General features: G+C 44.6%; 1 protein-coding gene across 2 annotated transcripts; it reads left to right on the top strand.

Annotated features, from left to right (window-relative positions):
• Positions 1-680: 680 nt before the first annotated feature.
• Positions 681-17,999, top strand: NT5C3B (5'-nucleotidase, cytosolic IIIB). 2 transcript variants are annotated; one of them, XM_081838195.1, is made up of 9 exons: positions 681-939; positions 4,131-4,209; positions 5,696-5,765; positions 6,596-6,642; positions 7,414-7,499; positions 8,665-8,754; positions 10,012-10,174; positions 13,105-13,305; positions 17,733-17,999. In XM_081838195.1, exons 3-9 carry the CDS (start codon positions 5,714-5,716, stop codon positions 17,868-17,870), a joined length of 777 nt encoding a protein of 258 aa, XP_081694321.1. In that variant the 5' UTR covers positions 681-939; positions 4,131-4,209; positions 5,696-5,713; the 3' UTR covers positions 17,871-17,999. The 2 variants fall into 2 exon arrangements, with proteins under 2 accessions (XP_081694321.1, XP_081694320.1); XM_081838194.1 differs by having other exon boundaries at positions 4,131-4,229.
• The last annotated feature ends 2,562 nt before the right edge of the window (positions 18,000-20,561 follow it).

Raw genomic sequence — 20,561 nt, 5'->3', positions numbered from 1 at the left:
AACCACAAGTGCACAGAGTAAGGTAAGAAGAAAAAACAAGACATACCATCCATGTAGAAAACAAAGGAAAAATATTGTGTACGGTACCAAAAAAGAAAAAAAGAAAAATTGTAGTTAACCCTTTGCAAATCACAATAGAAGAGAGACAAATGAATGCCTATATATGTATTAAAGATGCTTCACTTTGGCTGAGGGATCGTTCCTTAAATCCAGGGGCTAGCAAACCCAAGGGGGCCGGTCGACTGTCCCTCAGACCGTGTGGGGGGCCGGACTATATTTTCAAAATAAAAACAAAAATGAACGAATTCCTATGCCCAACAAATAACCCAGAGATGCATTTTAAATAAAAGCACACATTCTACTCATGCAAAAACACGCTGATTCCCGGACCGTCCCCGGGCAGGAAATAAAAGGCGATTGGGCCGGATCTGGCCCCTGGGCCTTAGTTTGCCTACCCACGCTTAAATCTGACTTTTTGAGTCGGGCAATGCCACTAATAGGAACGTCGCCCGCCCTGGCTCACGTTATGCTGCCGCGTAGCTGCGCGCGAGAGCGAGAAGGTCCGGTTATCAGGATCTTGCAGGCGGCAACTCCGCCCGGGGTGGAACTAAGGCAGGGTGACCCCAGATGCCTCACCCCCATCCCGGGGGGGGGGAGGCGGAGTGGGGTTTGGGGGCGGGAAATGCAGCGAGCAACCCGGCCGCGATCGAAGCAGCTTGGAGGAAACCTCTCCCCGGATCTTAGCCAGCAGCAGCAGCAGCCAAGAACTCGGCCCGGAGCCCGAGGGGCGGAGACGCAGGAAGGAGGCGCCTGCGGAGCCCAGCCCAGCTCAGGGAAGGACGCCTCCCTCTTCTCCTTCCTTCTCCGGCTTTCTCCATTCTCGATCCCAGTTACAAAACTCCTCGTCGTCCGGGGACGGCTTGCTGGGCGAAGATCATGGTTAGATCCTGGGGAAGGCGGGCGGGAAAAGGAAGGTGGCTTTGCTAAAATGCGCTTTTTTTTTTTTTTTTTGCAAGCCGTCGGAGAATACGCGTTCCAAAAAACACGAGGTGCTTTAATTCAAGATCTGTGGGGTTTTTTGTATTTTGGCTGCAAAGCAAATTGCACAGCGCTTCCAAGCCCATCGGCTATGAATATGCTCGTTTTGTAGGGTGAGGTGTGGGAAGGCGGAAGTGTGTTGGGTTGGGGGGGGTTGGGGGGGGAGACATGTTGGGAACCCACTTTCTGAGCCAGAACTGGTGGGAAGAGGATGCGGCTTTTGGAGGCGGCCTTGCGCTTGTCCAAACAGAATATGGGGTATGTTTATATGGCAGAATTAGGGGCTGGTCTTTTCATAAGGCGGGTGTTTAGTATGAAGGAGGGGGTGGGGGTCCAGGAAAGCAGCTGTCTGGGGGGCGTGAGTTCGCCTTCTTTATTAGGAGGTCGCCAAACGGTGGATGAATTCTGTGCCAGGGAGACAGCTGTCAGGAGCAGCTTTGCTTTGCTTATGATATTATGGTTATGTAATCCTTACAACAACCCTGTAAGGTAGGCCAGTGTTATTGTTTCCCCAACCCCACCCCCCATTGCAGACAGGAGGGGTGGAGGCTAAAGCCGAGAGAGAGAGAGAGAGAGGGGGGAGTGGCTTGTGCAAATTCAAGCTGGCAGTGACCCGATCTTGTAGCTTAGGCTCTGCTAAGCTAGCTGCCCTGATGCAAGGTGACCTAGGAGAGGGGGTCAGGTTTGTGGGGTCAGGTTTCACGTGGTTTAAGGAGAGAGAGGGTCTCTGGGGTGGAATTGTGGGGGGTCCGTGACTGGGGATGAGGAGGGGGAAATTAGATCGTTATAGGTCTTTCCCCTCGGTGAACGTGGTGGGAGATTTAAAGCAGAACATGGACTGCAAGAAGATCAAACCTATCCATTCTGAAGGAAATCAGCCCTGAGTGCTCACTGGATGGACAGATCGTGAAGCTGAGGCTCCAGTACTTTGGCCACCTCATGAGAAGAGAAGACTCCCTGGAAAAGACCCTGGTGTTGGGAAAGATTGAGGGCACAAGGAGAAGGAGACGACAGAGGATGAGATGGTTGGACAGTGTTCTCAAAGCTACCAACATGAGTTTGACCAAACTGCGGGAGGCAGTGGAAGACAGGAGTGCCTGGTGTGCTCTGGTCCATGGGGTCACGAAGAGTCGGACACGACTAAACGACTAAACAACAACAACAACAAAATACTAAGGATGAATACTCTAGGTCAGCGGTTCTCAACCTGTGGGTCCCTGTATGTTGTTGGATTACAACTCCCATCATCCCTGAGCTCTGGCCTTGCTAGCTAGGGGTGATGGGAGTTGTAGTCCAACAACATCTGGAGACCCACAAGTTGAGAAAGGCTGCTCTAGGTGCTTGTTCGTTGGTGCAACTGGGGAATGGAGGAAAAGCAAGGAGCCTTTGGAAGTAGAGGTTGGGAATCCACCGCCCTCCAGATGTTGATGGACTCCAGCTCCCATCAGCCTGCCAATTAAATAGTCAGGGCTAGTGGAAGTTGTAGTCCCAGTGGTCTTTCAGGGAAGGCTTAAGGTCTTGGAAGGAAGTGCAGGGAGGTCCTTGGGAAGTGGAGGGTGTAGGTTGGAGAAGAGAAATGGTGTCCTTTTTCAAGACTGTCAAGAAGACTAGACTGGGGAGGGGGCAGGAATTTTCTGAGGTGGGCTATGGGAGAGTAAAGCCCGCAGGCAAGGATTTGACTTGCTCTCTTCCCATTAGCTCCCAATGCCAATTTGTCCAAGTCCCTCAAATCCTTTGAGGCTTTGGCCTTCTATGCAACTTGGCACTGAATCCTCAGAGTAGCAGCAAGTTGTGCAGAAAGGTACCCACAAACACACCTGTGTACACTATGCTTGCATTTGGGGATGCTGTGGGTGTACTTGGGCTTTGGGTCTTTCTTCCTAAGGAGGTCAAGTTAGCCCTCTCTCTGTTAAACTTTACATCAAAAAGTGAAGACTTTCTTATTGGTCCACTGAGATAATCCTTATTTTGCTGCTTTTTTTTTAAAGGCTCTGCTGTTTTCTTTTATAAATTCATTTTTATTGGGTTTTTCATTTTTACAATATCTGTAATCATTACATTACATTCAAGTTTCAATTTTCCCTTTCCCTGCTGACTTCCCTCAACTTCCATCCCTGGTTTATTACATCTCATATTACATCCTGCTGTTTATATATACTTCTGTATTATCGTACTATTAAGTTTCTTGTTTTTTAATAAATAAAATTGCCAATGTTTATTTAAATCCTGCCAATGACTCTATTTTTTTGGTTTTTTTCTGCAAATATGATGTAAAAGGTTCCCAGTCTGTTTCAAAGTCACTATTGTCTTTTTCATGTAGTTAATCTGTTAACTTTGCCAACTCTGCATAGTTCATTAACTTCTCTTGCCATTGTTCCTTTGATGGTATTTCTCCAGTCTTCCAGTTCTGTGCTATCAGAATTCTTGCCGCTGTCGTCACATAATGTCTGTTTTTCTTTTGGCAGTTGTCCTAAAATTCCTATCAAAAGGGCTTCTGTTTTTTTTTTAGTAAATGTCATTTTAAAAGGCTCTGCTGTTTTTAATTATTTATTTTTAACTGTAGTTTTATATTTATGCTGACCTTTATATAGCATGAATGCTGCATATCACTTATACGCTCCGCTTTTAACAATGTGTATTATTTGCATGACATTTATATGTGCTGCTTTTCTGTGCTAGGGGCTCAATAACCGTATTGCCCTGACCATTAGGTCCAGTCGTGGCCGACTCTGGGGTTGCGCCGCTCATCTCGCTTTATTGGCTGAGGGAGCTGGCGTACAGCTTCCAGGTCATGCGGCCAGCATGACTAAGCCGCTTCTGGCGAACCAGAGCAGCGCACGGAAACACCGTTTACCTTCCCACCGGAGTGGTACCTATTTATCTACTTGCACTTTGACATGCTTTTGAACTGCTAGCTTGGCAGGAGCAGGGACTGAGCAAAGGGAGCTCACCCTGTTGCGGGGATTCAAACTGCCGACCTTCTGATCGGCAAGTTCTAGGCTCTGTGGTTTAACCCACAGTGTCACCACTGTAAATAAAAAAATAACAGAACACGCATTGTTGAAAATGTCATATGCTGTGTCTTTCCCTAGGTGCCTGAGCTGGAGAAAGCGACTGTCCGAATGAAGGATCCTGAACGCGTAAAAAATGTAATTTCAGCCCTCAGAAAAGGTGGGGTAGGAAAATTCCAGGTGTGTGCTCCTGTATTCATCTGTTTGTTGTACCCTTAATTTATCCCTCCCACCCATCCTCTTCCCAGATGTATTGCACAAGCAGCTGCAGGAACCTCAGAACCAATTTTTACCTCAGGCGCTGCCTGGTTTTTGTCTTTGTCTATTTACTAGTGAAATGCCTGTCAAATGATGAGAACAGCATGGGCTTAATGAAGTGCTCAGAATGTTTAAGCATATAGGTAACCGTGAAGGCCTTAACGTTCTGCACGGAGAAAGTCTTCACCTTAAAGTTGTTTCTTGGGAAATATGGCAATTTGGGGGTCATCTGGATTTCATGTGAAAAGTCAGGTTCCCCAAACAAGTTCTGTTAACTTAATGCTTTCTGCTGGTATCTCTCCAGCCTGCATCAGAGAAGTGATTTAAAAGCAGTTGGCAGACTAACACTCACCAACATCCAAAACTTTATTACACATAGATATAGGAGCTATAGAAATGCTAAAATGAAACTGTGGCAAAGATTGAATGGACTCATTTGTCATGTGTCACCAAAGCACAACAATTGTAGTAAATGGTAACACAGACTTTTATTTCTTTCTTAAAATTGCACTTATTTGAAGGTACAGTTAGGTAGCCGTGTTGGTCTGCCATAGTCAAAACAAAAAATTCCTTCCAGTAGCACCTTAAAGACCAACTTAAGGTGCTACTGGAAGGAATTTTTTGTTTTTATTTGAAGGTAATTCGCTTTAGCTCGGGTGAAGATGTATTGAATTTACCGGTCACTGCCTGACTAGTTTATGCTAGATATTGCTTTCTTCAAAGCAAGAAGAAACAAGGTTATATTGGCATATTATTATCTGTCTTAAGCAGTTTCCCTCTGTAAACGAAACCTGGCATCCTGTGACGTTGCTGCAAAAAACAAATGTTTTGACGGTTTGACAGGACAACTTGGAATGACTCCAGCCCACTGTAACTTTAGAATTTATTTGGTTCCTTCTCGGTCTCAGTTTTGAGCCTGTTTAGTGTGAAGCACCAATCACTGGATGGAATCACTTGATGTGCGGAGATTCCATTGTGCCTTCCCACCTCCCCAGTTGATAGGCACTGGGAATTGTCCCTTAGCCCACCAAACAGCAAATGGGCAGGCTGAAGAGAGTGCAATTGTGCAAATGGGGAGATCACCTTCCTCCACATTTAAATCACACTCCATGCAGGCAGCTCCAAGCAGCTGTTTGATGAGCTAAGTGAGTGACACTTGACAAATTCAGCAGTGGTGATGGTAGCAGTGGCAGGCTGCAGTACAGGCCTGCAGGCTGCCCACCTGAGATTACTTGGTAACTCTTGAGAGTTACCAATTTCTTGGTTCCCTGAATCTGTAGAGTAGTTTCTTGGGCTAGGCAATGAATCCTTTGTAATCTCTCTCTCTCCCTCTCTCTCTCTCTCTCTCTCTCTCTCTCTCTCATATTTTCCCTCCTTGTTCTCTCCAGGTCATTTCTGATTTTGACATGACTCTGACTCGGTTCGGGTTCAACGGTCGGCGCTGCCCTACTTCCTACAGTGAGTCCAGTTTTGGTCCTTTGCTATTTCATCTTTCTCTTGTAAAACACCACTGACTTTTATCTCTCCCTCTTGGTCCCTCCAAGCCTTTGGGACAGTCCACATATATATTGGCCTATTCCTATCCCTTTTTTTAAAAAAAAAGTGGTGACACAAACCATTCATAACGTAAGAATATTATTCACCACCGTGAGCAGGGCAGTGGGGAAGGGGGGGGGTAATGGAAGACAAGTTACAACAATTAACTATAACATTGTTCACTGCTCCTGCTCAGGCTGCACAGAAAAAGCATTTTGGTTCCTGAAATCCATTCCAATTGTGCATATAAAATATAACTGATAGAATTCTACTGGATGTGGAATTAGTGTGTGAAAGCAGTCCAGATGCCATGGTGCTCCAGATGGTGGAAATGTCAGGCACTATTCTGGTGCCCACTTGGTCACAAGTGGTTAATAGTCAGGTGCAAAATGCGCTTGGCGCCTGGCTAATTTTGAACACTAACCCCAAATGAGAGTAAATTGATTCAGAGTTGTTTGCAGATGGTACCTGAGTAAATACTTTCACAAGTGGTGGTCCTGGGAGAAGCTACAAGAATTCTGGAAAACAATATTTTACAAAATTGGGCTTATCATGGGTCAAATACTAGATTTAGATTCCGGGATGGTGTTATTTTCCATATTTGATGAGGGGAACCAAAATGTTACTAAAAATGGTATACGTGACAAAAAATAATAATTGTTATAGTAGTTAACCAGACCTTAATACGGTATTTATAAAAATGAATATTATATTTGGAATTTGGCATATATTTTTTTGGTGTGTCTCTTCAGATATCATAGATAACAGCCGGGTCATCAGCGAAGAAGGCAAGAAAAAGGTATGAGCTTTCATATCTTGGCATGCTGATATTTTAAAGTCTAAACGTGACTTCCCAGTTCCATTCCCTCCTGCTGTTAGGAGCTCAAGGAGCCTTGAGTTCTATGAGGGGACTAAGGCTTTGAAACAGAGAATTCTCCATTCCTTCTATTGAGAGGTTAAGACCTCATGAATAAAGTTGAGTTCCCTCTATTCTACAGTCTCCGTGTAGGTTTGACTTCCCTGCAACTAGTCCCCCAAGCAAAAAACCAAATAGCAGATAACATGAAGATGCTTTTTCTGTTTCTGTTGCCCACCCCCTTGGGGGGCTGTACCCAGCAAGTACTAGCTAACGATCAATACCTATCCCATCCTCCTAATATGATGGGGAGCAGGCTATGCAGTTGGTTGCCCCAGTCCTAGCCAGAACCTCCATCTTGGAAAACCTCCACTTTGAAATGTGCGTGTTTTATCTTCTGACTAGCTAAATATCCCCCCTTCCTTTTCTTGATACTGGGAACTGTTCCAGCTAGTGTGAGAGCCATTGTGGTGTAGTGGTTAAGAGCGGTAGTCTCGTAATCTGGAGAACCGGGTTCGATTCCCCTCTCCTCCACATGCAGCTGCTGGGTGACTTTGGGCCAGTCGCACTTCTCTGAAGTCTCTCAGCCTCGTTCACCTCACAGAGTGTTTGTTGTGGGGAAGGAAGGGAAAGGAGAATGTTAGCCGCTTTGAGACTCCTTAAAGGGAGTGAAAGGCGGGGTATCAAATCCAAACTCTTCTTCTTCTTCTTCAGCTAAAAGATCTGCTCCATCATTACTACCCTATTGAAATTGATCCATACCGGACAATGGAGGACAAGTTACCCCTCATGATAGAATGGTGAGTATTTGTGTCAGAGGAGGTGATGTTTTCCTTAACGGGGAGGAAGGGTGCTTTCTTCCATTACAGAACACACACACCCCAACTCCATTAATGAGAGCCCCCCCCCCATTTTTAAAATTAATTTTCCAATTTTATAACAAACATAAAAGAAAAACATTACAATATATAAAAACCCCAAACAAACATATATCCTAGCTGTTAAAATCCTATTTTAAATATCATTGTTAGATGACTTCCACGAATCCCCCCTAGCTGAGTTTCCATAGAACTCATTGTAGCAGTTTTCCAATATCCACTTTCAAATAAAATTAACTTATTCAATTAACATTTTTCTTCTTCTCATAATATTTTCAATCCAAAATGTTGTACAATTCAGCATATTTTACTCCTAGGCCAATTTGGTACTTACAAGTAATTCTACTTACGTTATCTTAGAATAGCTAACTAAATAGTCCTTTATCTTAGAATAGCTAACTAAATAGTCCTGTATCTGAAGAAGTGTGCATGCACACGAAAGCTCATACCTAGAACTAACTTAGTTGGTCTTTAAGGTGCTACTGGAAGGAATTTTTTATTTTGTTTTAAATAGTCCTTGATATTCTTCCATTCTTCCTGATGCTCCTCCTCTTTCTGTTCGCGGATTCTTCCAGTCAGGTCGGCCAGCTCCCAAAAGTCCATCATCTTCACCTGCCATTCTTCCACTGTTGGTATTTCTTGTAATTTCCAGTTTTTGGCTAACAAAATTCTTGCTGCAGTTGTGGCATACAAAAACAGTCTAACATCTTTCTTGGGCAATTCCAAACCTATTATTCCAAGTAGAAGGGCTTCTGGCTTTTTAAGAAATGTATATTTCAACATTTTTTTCAACTTATTATAAATCTTTTCCCAGAAGTCTTTCACCTTGGGACATGTCCACCACATATGATAAAAGGTACCTTCCTTTTTTTTTACATTTCCACCACTAACGAGAGGTTTGAGGATCTTCAAAGGGATCGGGGGCACAGACACATCACCTGAGACAGGTCTGATCTGTGGCGGTCAAGCAAACGCGAGAATCGCTCATGTGCTTGGAGAAACAAACTAACTAGAGGTTCTGTAAGCTCAATAGATACACCCACAGAGGAACTCCTGGTCCCTGATAGGACAGGTGTGTGTGTTCCAGGTGGACTAAGGCCCACGACCTCCTGGCCCAACAGAAGATAAAGAAAAGTGACATCGCCCAGGTTGTGAAAGAGTCGGATGTCATGCTCAGGTACAAAATTTGGATGTTGTGTGCAAGAAGAGGGGGGCGGGCAAGTGGGATAGGGGAACAACTTTATTTTTGTGGTCTGTGTCCTCCTCTGCTTCAACCCTTCCTGAATTCGCTGTCAGGGCAAGGTAGAATTTTGACATTTGAAATAGAAGTGTGCCATTGTGTTCCGGAGTTTGAGGGCTTGCTGATTTTTCACACGCCTACTTGACACACAGAATGCAGATATTTTAAACTTGCGAGAAGCCAAGTTACAGGGAACAAGGCAGAGGGCCTTCTCGGTAGTGGCACCCACCAGGTGGAACGCCCTCCCACCAGATGTCAAAGAGAAAAACAACTACCAGACTTTTAGAAGACATCTGAAGGCAGCCCTGTTTAGGGAAGCTTTTAATGTTTAATAGATTATTGTATTTTAATATTCTGTTGGAAGCTGCCCAGAGTGGCTGGGGAAACCCAGCCAGATGGGTGGGGTATAAATAATAAATTATTATTATTATTATTGTGCAGTCGTTGGCCAGCTTTGGCAAGGAAAAACATGGCTGTGGATGGGGAGATTTGGGATAGAAGCAGGACTGGAAGCCATAAACGAGGGAGAAGCAGCCAGAGCCTGAAAGGCAGTTGTTCTGTCACAAATGATAGCATTTATATATCATGTTCGATGTATTCAAAGCATTTCACATTTATTAACATTTAGGCTACTAGGGTAGGTCAACTTTATTATCCTTGTGGAAGGGGTTGAGGAGATAGGCTTATCTAAGGATCTCTCCATACATTCATTTTTTTTGTTTTTAGTTAACGGCACAATTAAGATGTAAATCATGATTACAAGAAGTGTGTCTCATGCACGTACACTAGTTGGTGATCTAGGATTGATGGCACCTTCCTACCAGTCGAAAGTGGGTTTGTCCCATGTAACGTGTGCCATATCCCTATAGCAGGGTGCATTCAAGGCAACTAAAATAATAAGCAAAAACTTTGTGTTAAAATAATTGCCAAGCAAAATGTTGTGTTAAAATGATTGCCAAGCAAAACGTTGCGTTAAAATAATTGCTTTAAATCTAGTTTCCCGTTGTTATATTGTATGTTTCCTTTTTAAAAAAACCATGCATACATACGAATTGGTTAATTTAATCACTGCAATATTTTGACTGTGTTCGGACATTGCAGTAAGCCGTGGTTTAGTGAGCCATGAATGGAAATAGCCTTGTGTGTTTCACCATTTCCGTCGAACGTTACGCTTCCTCTCTTTCTTGCATTCAGAGACGGCTTCAACATCTTATTTGACCAGCTTCACCAGAACAAAGTACCCCTCTTCATCTTCTCGGCAGGTGTGGGTGATGTGCTAGAGGAGATAATTCGCCAGGCTGGGGCGTTCTATCCCAATGTCAATGTGGTCTCCAACTACATGGATTTTGACGACAGCGTGAGTTGAGCCCACTTCACTTCCCCCAACTCCTATCTGCCCTGGCATGGAAGCGGTGTGCCAATCCGAACACTGTGTGTGGGGGGCTTAGAAAGTTTTGGGATGGTATTAATGGATGCCAGGTGTGTGCCTTCCGGGGTCAGCCAGAAACTCCCAGGCTCTACCAGGATGAGCAGAATTTTGGTTGTAGTGATAGGTACAGCTAAAGGGACCCCTGACCATTAGGTCCAGTTGTGGCCGACTCTGGGGTTGCGGCGCTCATCTCGCTTTATTGGCCGAGGGAGCCGGCGTACAGCTTCCGGGTCATGTGGCCAGCATGACTAAGCCGCTTCTGGCAAACCAGAGCAGTGCACAGAAACACCATTTACCTCCCCGCCGAAGCGGTACCTATTTATCTACTTGCACTTTGATGTGCTTTCAAACTGCTAGTTTGGCAGGAGCAGGGACCGAACAATGGGAGCTCACCCCATCGTGGGGATTCGAACCACCGACCTTCTGATTGCCAAGCCCTAGGCTCTGTGGTTTAACCCACAGCGCCACCCATGTCCCACGGTTGTAGTGATAAAAATTATTTATAAGAGACTCGGTCCCAGCTCTCATTGAGCCATCAACACAACCACACCTCTCTGGTGCTGTTCAGCGAAGAGCATGGGCAAAGAAATAAGCTGGATGAGAGCTTTAAGCGCATATGGCGGATAATTTGTCACAAAGATGACTGAACAGGTGCTATAGGACAAACTCATGTTTACTACATCCAGGTGAGGAATCATTTTGCTGTATAGGGAAGTTTTTAATGTTTAATGTTTTATTATGTTTTTGTATATGCTGGAAACCACCAAGTGACTGGGGCAACCCAGTCAGATGGGCAGGGTACAAATAATAAAATTATTATTATTGTGTCATCAAGTGGTTGTCCACCAGTGCTGTTTGTTTGGAGTTTATTCACACTTGCCTGGTGATGAGGGTACTTGAACCCTTGGAGGTGTGCTGTGACATGTTTGCTAGGCACTTTGAAGGTAAAATCACTCATCTCTGTGATGACTTGGATTCCATATATGTGACAAATTTAGGTGAAGTGTCCAATGCAATGTCTAGGCCAGTTTCGTGGGATCAGTTTAAGTCGTTGAGGCCTGAGGATCTAGATAAGGTGCTTCAAAGAAGCACCAAGGTTGTTGTCCATTCAGCATTTGTGCAATACTTTCCTTTTCCTTTTCTTTTTTCTATAATTTTTATTAAATTTTCTGTTTTACATTTTAGAATATTCATTTAACCAACCTTAAAATTTCAGTGACTTCCCTTCTTCTGTTTCCATGGTTCATTTTACAAAACATAAATCCCTGCATATTTTATATAAACTAAACCATTCAGTATTCAATTATTACATCCATCAAAACTTTTTTTAAAAAATAGGTTTAGGGCTACTCTCATTTTCCTACTCATATTGAAATACTGCCCCTCAGTGAGGCCAAACTTAGGAGCTCCTGCCAGGCGCGCAAGGCTTGCAGACACTCGCCCGAAGCACGGGGAGCCCTCCGGAGGGTTCCCTGTGCTTCGGGCAACAGGCTGCCGCCCCAAGCCTTGCGCGCCTGGCGGGAGCTCCTGCCGGGCACGCAAGGCTTGCAGACACTTGCCCGAAGCACGGGGAGCGCTCCGGAGGGTTCCCTGTGCTTCGGGCAACAGGCTGCCGCCCCAAGCCTTGCGCACTCGGTGGGAGCTCTTGCCAGGCGCGCAAGGCTTGTAGACACTCGCCAGAAGCACGGGGAGCCCTCCGGAGGGCTCCCCGTGCTTCGGGCGGCAGGCTGCTGCCCCAAGCCTCGCGCGCCAGGCGGGAGCTCCTGCCGGGCGCGCAAGGCTTGCAGACACTCACCGGAGCTGCAGGCTGCTGCCCGCAAGCCTTGTGAGCCCGCAGGAACTCCCGCTGGGCTTGCAAGGCTTGCGGATAGCTTCCTGAAGCCTGGAGAGTGAGAGGGGTCGGTGCGCACCGATGCCTCTCGCTCTCCAGGCTTCAGCGAAAGCCTGCATTCGCCCCGCCCCATAGGACGCACACACTTTCCCCCTTCATTTTTGGAGGGGGAAAAGTGCGTCCTATGGGGCGAAAAATACAGTAGGTGTTTATTGTTTATTGTGAAATTGCCTGGATAAGCTTCAGATGAAATGATTTGTAAATTGAAAAGGACACTGGACCTGTGAAAAAATGAAAAGCTTCTCGAACATAGTATATGACGAGCTTAAAAAAATGTTTAAGTATAACTTTATGAAAAATACAGAAGCTTTTCTACTAGGGATAACGGACACAGGTATAGCAAGAGAACATCAGAAAATACTCCTCTATGCCACAGGAGCGGCAAGGATCCTAATTGCTAAAAACTGGATAAATGAAATTGTGCCATCAAAAAGGGAATGGCAAGACAAACTGTTAGAGTCTAGATTAACAGAGGCAATTAGAGATCACACTAGACAAGTTTCAAAAAGCATGGGGGAAATGCAGAGAATACTTCACAAAACAGTGCCCTAAAATACATACCTGGACTTGTTTCGATTAATATCTGCAGGAGACTTTGTGGATATTTAAGTTATAATTAGAAAAATCTTAATAATTATTCATAAAGGAAACAGCTTATAAGAAGTAAATAAGGAGGCCAGATACAGAATAAAGGAAGTCTTTTATTTGGTTGTTTGTATTGTTGTATGTTATGCTTATTGTATGTTATGTTCATGTTTAATGAGGGCAGATTTCTATATTGGGGGGTGGGGGGTTTATGTTATGTTAAATTTCCAATAAAAATTATTAAAAAGAAAGAAAGAAAAGGACACTTAACGACTTTGAAGTAATTACTGCTGAGTAGTTTGGCTGCACACAAACACAACACAGAAGCTGCCTATCTCTGTGACTCTCGTTTATCTCATTTGTTTTTGTGTCCTCCATTCAGGGAGTTCTGCGAGGTTTCAAAGAGCCCCTCATCCACACCTACAACAAGAACAACACGGTCCTGAAGGATACAGAATATTTCCAGCAGCTGTGCACAAGGACGAACATCTTACTCCTTGGAGATTCCATGGGCGATCTCAGTATGGCAGATGGTGTCGTTGATGTGGAGAACATCCTCCGGGTTGGCTTTCTGAATGACAGGGTGAGTTGGGATTACCCAGCCGGGCACAGCTGACTGTGGAAGGGCTGTGAGACAAGGTGAGATGGCCCTTTTGGGTGGCAGACTTGGAGAGCTGGGAAAATGGCCATGGGACCATGAAAAAATTGTGCCCCACCCCTTCTTGTGCTGTCAACAAAGGCTTGATCTGCAGAAATTAGCAGAAAAAAGCATGGAGCATAGCTGTCAACCATCCCTTATTTGGCAGGAAAGTCCCTTATCCCAGCGCTGTGTCCCGCTGCTGTCCCTTATTGATGATGTCCCTTAAATTTTCCGGGTTTCCAAGGAAGCAGCTCCTCTCCCTCCCTCCCTGCTGGCCAGGGAGGAGGGAAGCTCCAACTGTGTTGCTTGGCTGCATTGCTCACCCAATAAGGAGTCTAAGAATGACTGGGGGGTGGAGCTTGCATGCCTTGTTCCAGTCAAATCGGCCGCGTTGCCTGGGGACTTGCCTTTGCTCAGCGCTTCCCAGTGGAGAGGTGACGGTGGTTTCCCTTGCTGCATCCCCTTTGCCGGGTTGCTGTGCTGTGGGAACCACCACTTGAGGCTTCGTTTGGCCGCTGGCTGGGCTTTCTGCCTTTGGCTCGGAGGGACTCAGAAGTTGAATATACCTGTGCTTGGAAAATCCCTTATTTTGGCTGCTGATCCCTTATTTTTGAGGCTGCTGGTCCCTTATTTTCAAATCTGTAAGTTGACAGCTATGACATGGAGATATATATATTATTACCTGCAGATCAAAACTGGTGTTAAAGGCATCGCTGTGGTGGTTGATAATAAGACAAAGCAGTAGGCAAATATGAAGATTCATTCAAGTGGTTAAACAAACGAAGCATGAAGTTTGCTTGCAAGCTTGAATGAATGAATAGACTTTGTTTGCGTAGCCGACAAGCCATAGCATCAAAGGACAAACACTGACAAAAATACATTACGAATATAGTTACCATAAAAACTTATGACCTATTAAAACCCTAGGTAGAAGCTGGATTATCATTCATCCATAACCCTCTGTCCCATGGGCGGCGGCCTTTTCTCTGATAGATTGTTCCAGGTCGGTTAAGTGAATAGACCAGCCAAATTGAAAGATTATAAATATAAATATAACCTCAGAGGGATGGTCAGGACAGGGAGAAAGATAATAATAACCAGATGCAGATAAATTAATAATCTCAGTACTTAAAACTTGGCAGAGGTAATAAAATAATAATAAAACGTAATAATAAAACGTAATAATAAAACGTAATAATAAAACGTAATAATAAAACGTAATAATAAAACATAATAATAATAATAATAATAATAATAATAATAATAATAATAATATCCTAGGCGAGGAATCCGGGTGACGACACTGATGTCATTCAGATAGCAGCTCTCAGTCTCATTGCTCTCTCGATAAATTTGGCAACCTTTTCTGTTGTCGAGCTTTTCTGGTCGGCTAGGAGTGAGAACAATTTGGCTTCACAAGAGCGGCCCGGGATGGTAGATAGGAACGGCGTGATGGTCTCGTCCCTGAGATCTCTATATAGGGAGCAAGACAAGAGAATGTGTGACAAAGTCTCTACGTAGCCAGCTCCACAGGGGTAGAGCCGGTTCTCGAATGAAATTTTTTGATATGTTCCTTCAAGAACAGCTGAAGGTAACATATTTAGTCTGGCCAGTGTAAAGGCCCGTCTGAGTTTTGGTATGGTTAAGGTAGACAAATAAGGTGCCCGAAAGTGGGAGGGGGGCAGATAAGCGTACCAAGCACTAAATTTCTTAATATAGGCCAGATTATTCTGCTGCTCAATATCCTTCATGTGCTGGTCAATAAAGGTTTTTGCCTTGGGGAGACCCATTTTCAGGAGATGCTGTGCTTGGAGGCCACATGTAAGTAGTTTTTGATGCACTACTTTGGACCACCGACTTCTATGAGCATCTCGTGCTACTAGAGGTAGTAGTCCGGATGGGTTTAAATTTAAGCGAAGCCAATAGTTGAATGTTCTTAACCAGGTCCGGGTTTCGACGGAGAGGAGGCCAGTCTCCAGCCGTAGGGCCGCATTTGGCGCGCATGGTGGAATGGCTAGAATCTGTCTTAAAAATTTAGACTGGACTGTTTCAAGTGTGCAGCAATGATTTCCTGTCCAGATTTGGGCCCCGTAGAGTAATTGCGCCAAGGGTTTTGCTTGAAAGACCTCCAGAGCTGCTGGGATATGTCTGCCCCCCTTCGTAAAGTAAAAGCGAGACAGTATTTTGGCGCTTTGAGATGCTTTTTCCCTAGCATATTTATGATGGGCCTCCCAGGCCCCTGTTGACTGGAAAACTACTCCGAGGTATTTGAAAATTTTGACCTGTTCTATTGGCTGATTGTCCATCTCCCATCTGTGATGTCTGTGTCTCCTAGCGAAGACCATGACTTTGGTTTTTTGGTGATTAACCACCAGTTGATCTCTCCTGCAGTAGGCTGAGAATTCTCTTAGTAGCCTTTTGAGGCCTACTTTAGTTCGTGATAAGAGAACCGCATCGTCCGCATAGAGGAGCGCTGAAATTGATTTTTCGGCCAATTTGGGGGCATGAAACTCCGGGGATGTTAGGTATTTGACCATGTCATTTATATATAAGTTGAATAAAGCCGGGGCTAAAATACAGCCCTGCTTGACTCCTTTGGTGATTGATACAGGGCTAATTAGTTGCCCATTTACTGAGGTTCTTACATATAACTTGGAGTCTTTATATAGGCTTTATATCAAGAATAGTAATCTTTTGTCAATGTTGGTGGCATTGAGTTTAGCCCAAAGTTTGACTCGTGAGATCAAGTCAAAGGCCGCCTTCAGGTCAATAAATGCTGCGTATAAAGTCCCACGTGTTTTATTGACGTATTTGTCAATGAGGTGTGCTAATACGAAGCAATGGTCTATTGTTGTTCTGCCCTGTCTGAAGCCGGCTTGCTCCTCTGCCAGAACTGCCTCAGTTTTCAACCAGTCAATTAGTTTGATGTGGAGGTGTTTGGCATACAGTTTGCTGGAGATAGTAAGGAGGCTAATGGATCTATAGCTCGCTGGATCTGCCATAGGACCCTTTTTATAGATTGGAATAATTACTGCTTGTCCAGCAACCAGGTATTATGTCTGTTGAATCGATATATGTAAATATTGATGCCATTATAGGAGCCCACCAACTGATATTGTTCTTCATGAGCTCTGCTGGAATGTTATCTATGCCCAGGGCTTTGTTGTTTTTCAGTTGGGCAATTAGTTTCCCCACCTCCTCTATGGAGACAGGAGGCCAATATGGTAAATTCTCGGAGTAGGCACTTGGATCATTGTGCTGAGCTTTGTCGTCATAGAAGAGGGTTTGAAAATATTTCATCCACTCCTGGGGTTCTACAGTACATGTGGGACCAATCCGCTCCTGGCCCAGGAGGCCCATAATGGTACGCCAGAAGGAGGTTGAGTCTTTCTCATTCGAGGCCTTCACTAAATTACACCAGGCCAATCTCTCAGCTTTTTTCTGCAAGCTTGCAGTTCTCATGCTCAACTCTGACACCCCCTTTTTTGGAACTTTTGCTGTTGATATCTGAATGCATTCTTGAATTTGTGAGGCAAATGGCACACTTTGTAACAAATAGTAATTCTAACCCTGCGGATTAATTTAAACTAACTTTAAAACACATGTTCTAGTGCAAGGCTGAACTAACAATTAGGTTAGAGGTTATTTTATTGGCACTGGTAACTGGCTCCTCTGGGATCATCTTGGGTGATGAAGAGCAGGGTGGAAGCAATAGCTGATCTCATGGAGGATCTTTGAAGTAACTAGAACACCGCTTGGAAACCACTGTAACAACACTGTGCTAGCCAGTGCTGAGTGCCTGTAAGACCTATTCATCCTCCCTATGAAGGTGACCCAGAAACTACAACTAATCCAGAATGCAGCAGCTAGTCTGGTGACTGGGAGTGGCAGGCGAGACCACATAACACCAGTCCTGAAAGACTTACATTGGCTGCCTGTACATTTCTGAGCGCAATTCAAAGTGTTGGTGCTGACCTTTAAAGCCCTAAACGGCCTTGGCCCAGTATACCTGAAGGAGTGTCTCCACCCCCATCATTCTGCCCGGACACTGAGGTCCAGCTCCGAGGGCCTTCTGGCGGCTCCCTCCCTGCGAGAAGTGAGATTACAGGGACGCAGGCAGAGGGCCTTCTTGGTGGTGGTGCCCTCCCTGTGGAATGCCCTCCCACCACATGTCAAGGAGATAAAACAACTATCTGACTTTTAGAAGACATGTGAAGGCAGCCCTGTTTAGGGAAATTTTTTATATTTGATCGCGTTTTTAACATTCTGTTGGGAGCTGCCCAGAGTGGCTGGGGAAACCCAGCCAGATGGGCGTGGTATAATAAATTCCTCTTCCTCTTCTTCTGCTTCTTCTTTCTCTCTACATGCAGGTGGAGGAACAGCGGGGGAAGTACCTTGAAGCCTATGATATTGTGCTGGAGAAAGATGAAACGCTGGACGTGGCAAATGGCATCCTTCGTTTCGTTTTGGCCGAAACAGCCCAAGCCACACAGCCCACTTGTCCTTGACGACAAGCTGCCAAGAGATAATCCCTCCTCCATTTCTTACTGCCCTTTGCTATGCCATAGACACATACCAGTTCTCCCCGTTTCTTGCCATTGTCAGTATCCTAGATCATTAAAACTGAGCCGAGCTGACATGTAGCCTCCTCTCTACCACCCTGTTCCTTACTTAAAACCCAATCCTGGCTGCACAAGGCAAGACATGTGGAATCGCCTTGCGGTACATTTCTCGGCGGACCAAAATGTAGAATTTGCGAGGAAGCAATCGGGCCTCTAAAAGGCAAGCCAACGCTTGAAGTTTCTCCTGCTAGATTTAGTTGCGAGGACGAATTTCCAGAGTGAACCAATTGCATTTAAAATCACCCCTGGGCTATGGCAACTTTCAGCTTTGAGTTCCTGCTGGTTTCTTGTTCGCAGCAGGCTGATGATGTGAAGGGGTTGTGGACTCCAAACTGGGCTGTTTGCAGCTCCTTGTGGCTTTGCCGCATTGTGCAACCCGATTGTGCACATAGCGATCGCTTCATATAAGCAGAGAACACCCAGATTCCTTGTTTTGCAGTGGATTCTTGCAAAGTGTTGCTGCAGGTTTGCAGCCTGCTGTCTGCTAGGTGTAGGTTGATCCTTAACGGCATTGTCTATTTTTTAAAAAGGCCACAATTCGTGTTTATTCATATGCAGAGTCCCCCTGCCCCACTGCATGTGAAACATCTCTTAAAATGAAAATCTAAACATAATACGGGGTGCCAATGGTGAAATTCACTTTTCAGTCAAAGCACAAGCCAGTGATTTAAGAGAACATGAATGCTCGTCTGCTGTATTGAACCAATCTGATAAAGTTGGAGGTCTTTGGCAGAAACTCAGGCATGTAAAATTGGGTAAAATACCTTGGCTATACTCTTGGCAGGTGAACAGCCTAGCTGGAATCCTACAAGCTTGAGACAAATGTTTTGTTTGGGTGGAACTGGTGTGAGTTGGTACAATTTCAGTTTCCTTTAGGAGTGTAACTGTTGTTGCACGCTGGACGAAACAAATGTTTACCTTGGGTAGTTTTGCCCTTTAAATGCCAGTTCAAATGTGTGGTAAATCATCTTTTTAAAAGATACCTTGTTTGTTACGGGGGGGGGGAGCTTTATATGATTGGAAGTTTGAAAGCCAGGTTGAATATTCATCATTGAGACAGCACAGTAGAATGGGATATTCTTGTATGAGTTATACAAGACAGTTTTAAATAAGAGCAGGAGAATGGCATCTTCTAAGCATTCAATTCCACCCCCTAAAAAAAACATGCGTTTTGACAGGGTTTCTTTTGTACTATTTTTGGTTTCACCTTTCCCCTGCCCCAATTTTGTTTTACAAAGAACAAATCACCCCTTCCCAGTTTTCTGCACAGAATCCAAGAACGTTGAATTGTTTGGGTGTGTTTGTTTTTATTATTCAAAGGACATGTAAAGATAATAAAAGAGGTTTCCTATTTTGGGAAAAAAATCGTATGCATATTGCTTGATTGTCTGGCTGCTTTAATCTAAATTCTTTTTATTTTTTCAAATACAACACCACCACAATATGCAAGGAAGTTATGAACCACTCCGTAACCTTTGTAAGATGGGATCTTTTACCAAACCTTTCATGCCTCCCCCTTCTCCTTCAAGAAACCTGGGTCCTGTAGGTTTGAGAGGGTGCTGACAATTGTGCTCAGAGTTCCTACCCATTGTCACAGAATCACGGGTCCTGGAATGCTTTGAGCCGGGTTGAGGATATGACAAAGCAATTAAGCTCATGGCCTAGTATGACAATAAATATTTATTCAAGCCTATTGAAAGCTCTTAAAATGGCCTGCAGCAGACACAACTGCTAAGCTGCTACTGTCTCCGTTGTGCCACATGGGAAAACTATGCAGCTAAACTGTCTTCAAGGCCTGACTGAAGTACAAAAATTCAGCATGCATTGAAAAGAAAAGCTTTGCCTGCTGAAAACTTGAATGTCCTACAGCTATTCTGAGGTGTAGGAGCCTTGCCCAAAGAAAGCTGGCCAACCTGTCAGCACTTTTTGTTGCTTCTTCTCAGGCTGAGCAACCATACTCCTGATTTAGCAAGCGCACAGCTGCCCTGACCTTACACCTTCATCGGAGCAGTAGTGAAACTTCTTAAGAGCTTTTATAACCTACAATAGTTCGGAATAAAGGGAACAAATCTAGAATCTAGTTGCAGAACACAACCAAAGTATGGGCACAACCGACAAACGTTTCTTAGAAAAACGGTTAAGGGGACAGCAACAAGGCACCTACTGCCATCTTTATTGCAACTGCACACAATACACTGGGTTGTATGCAGCCAGGATTCCAAGATGGCAGCAGGCGCAGACAAAATGGCCGCCGCCGTTGCCTAAAATCTGTCAGGAATTCTAACATCATCTCCCTTGCTCTGCCGTCCCTCTGTTATAAAATGGAGGCACAGGGATGGGGGGTAAGGAATAGGGTAGGGAAATATCAAAACTGAAAGCAAGCTGGCGATCTTGCCACCCTGTTCCTCCTTAGCACTAAACCCTTCCAGTTAATTTAGTCAGAGACAAATCAGAACAAACCACCCCTCACTTCAATGGAAGGATGTTAATGTACATGTCTCACAAGCCGTTTTTTTAAAATAGTAAAACTGGCTCTACTCATTTCTAGAGTTGGGGATCTTGCAGCCCCCGTGGTAT

Source organism: Podarcis erhardii, assembly GCF_964252035.2.
Source record: "Podarcis erhardii genome assembly, chromosome: 13".
In the NCBI taxonomy this organism is placed as follows: Eukaryota; Metazoa; Chordata; class Lepidosauria; order Squamata; family Lacertidae; genus Podarcis; species Podarcis erhardii.
The sequence above is the reverse complement of the archived record's forward strand: the minus strand, read 5'-3'. Positions and strand labels throughout refer to the sequence as shown.

Excerpts from the sequence above, each read along its gene's own strand:
- NT5C3B (XM_081838194.1), top strand. Across the intron at positions 4,230-5,695 it reads GTGGGGTAGGAAAATTCCAG|GTCATTTCTGATTTTGACAT; the intron begins GTGTGTGCTCCT and ends TGTTCTCTCCAG. Across the intron at positions 13,306-17,732 it reads TTGGCTTTCTGAATGACAGG|GTGGAGGAACAGCGGGGGAA; the intron begins GTGAGTTGGGAT and ends CTCTACATGCAG.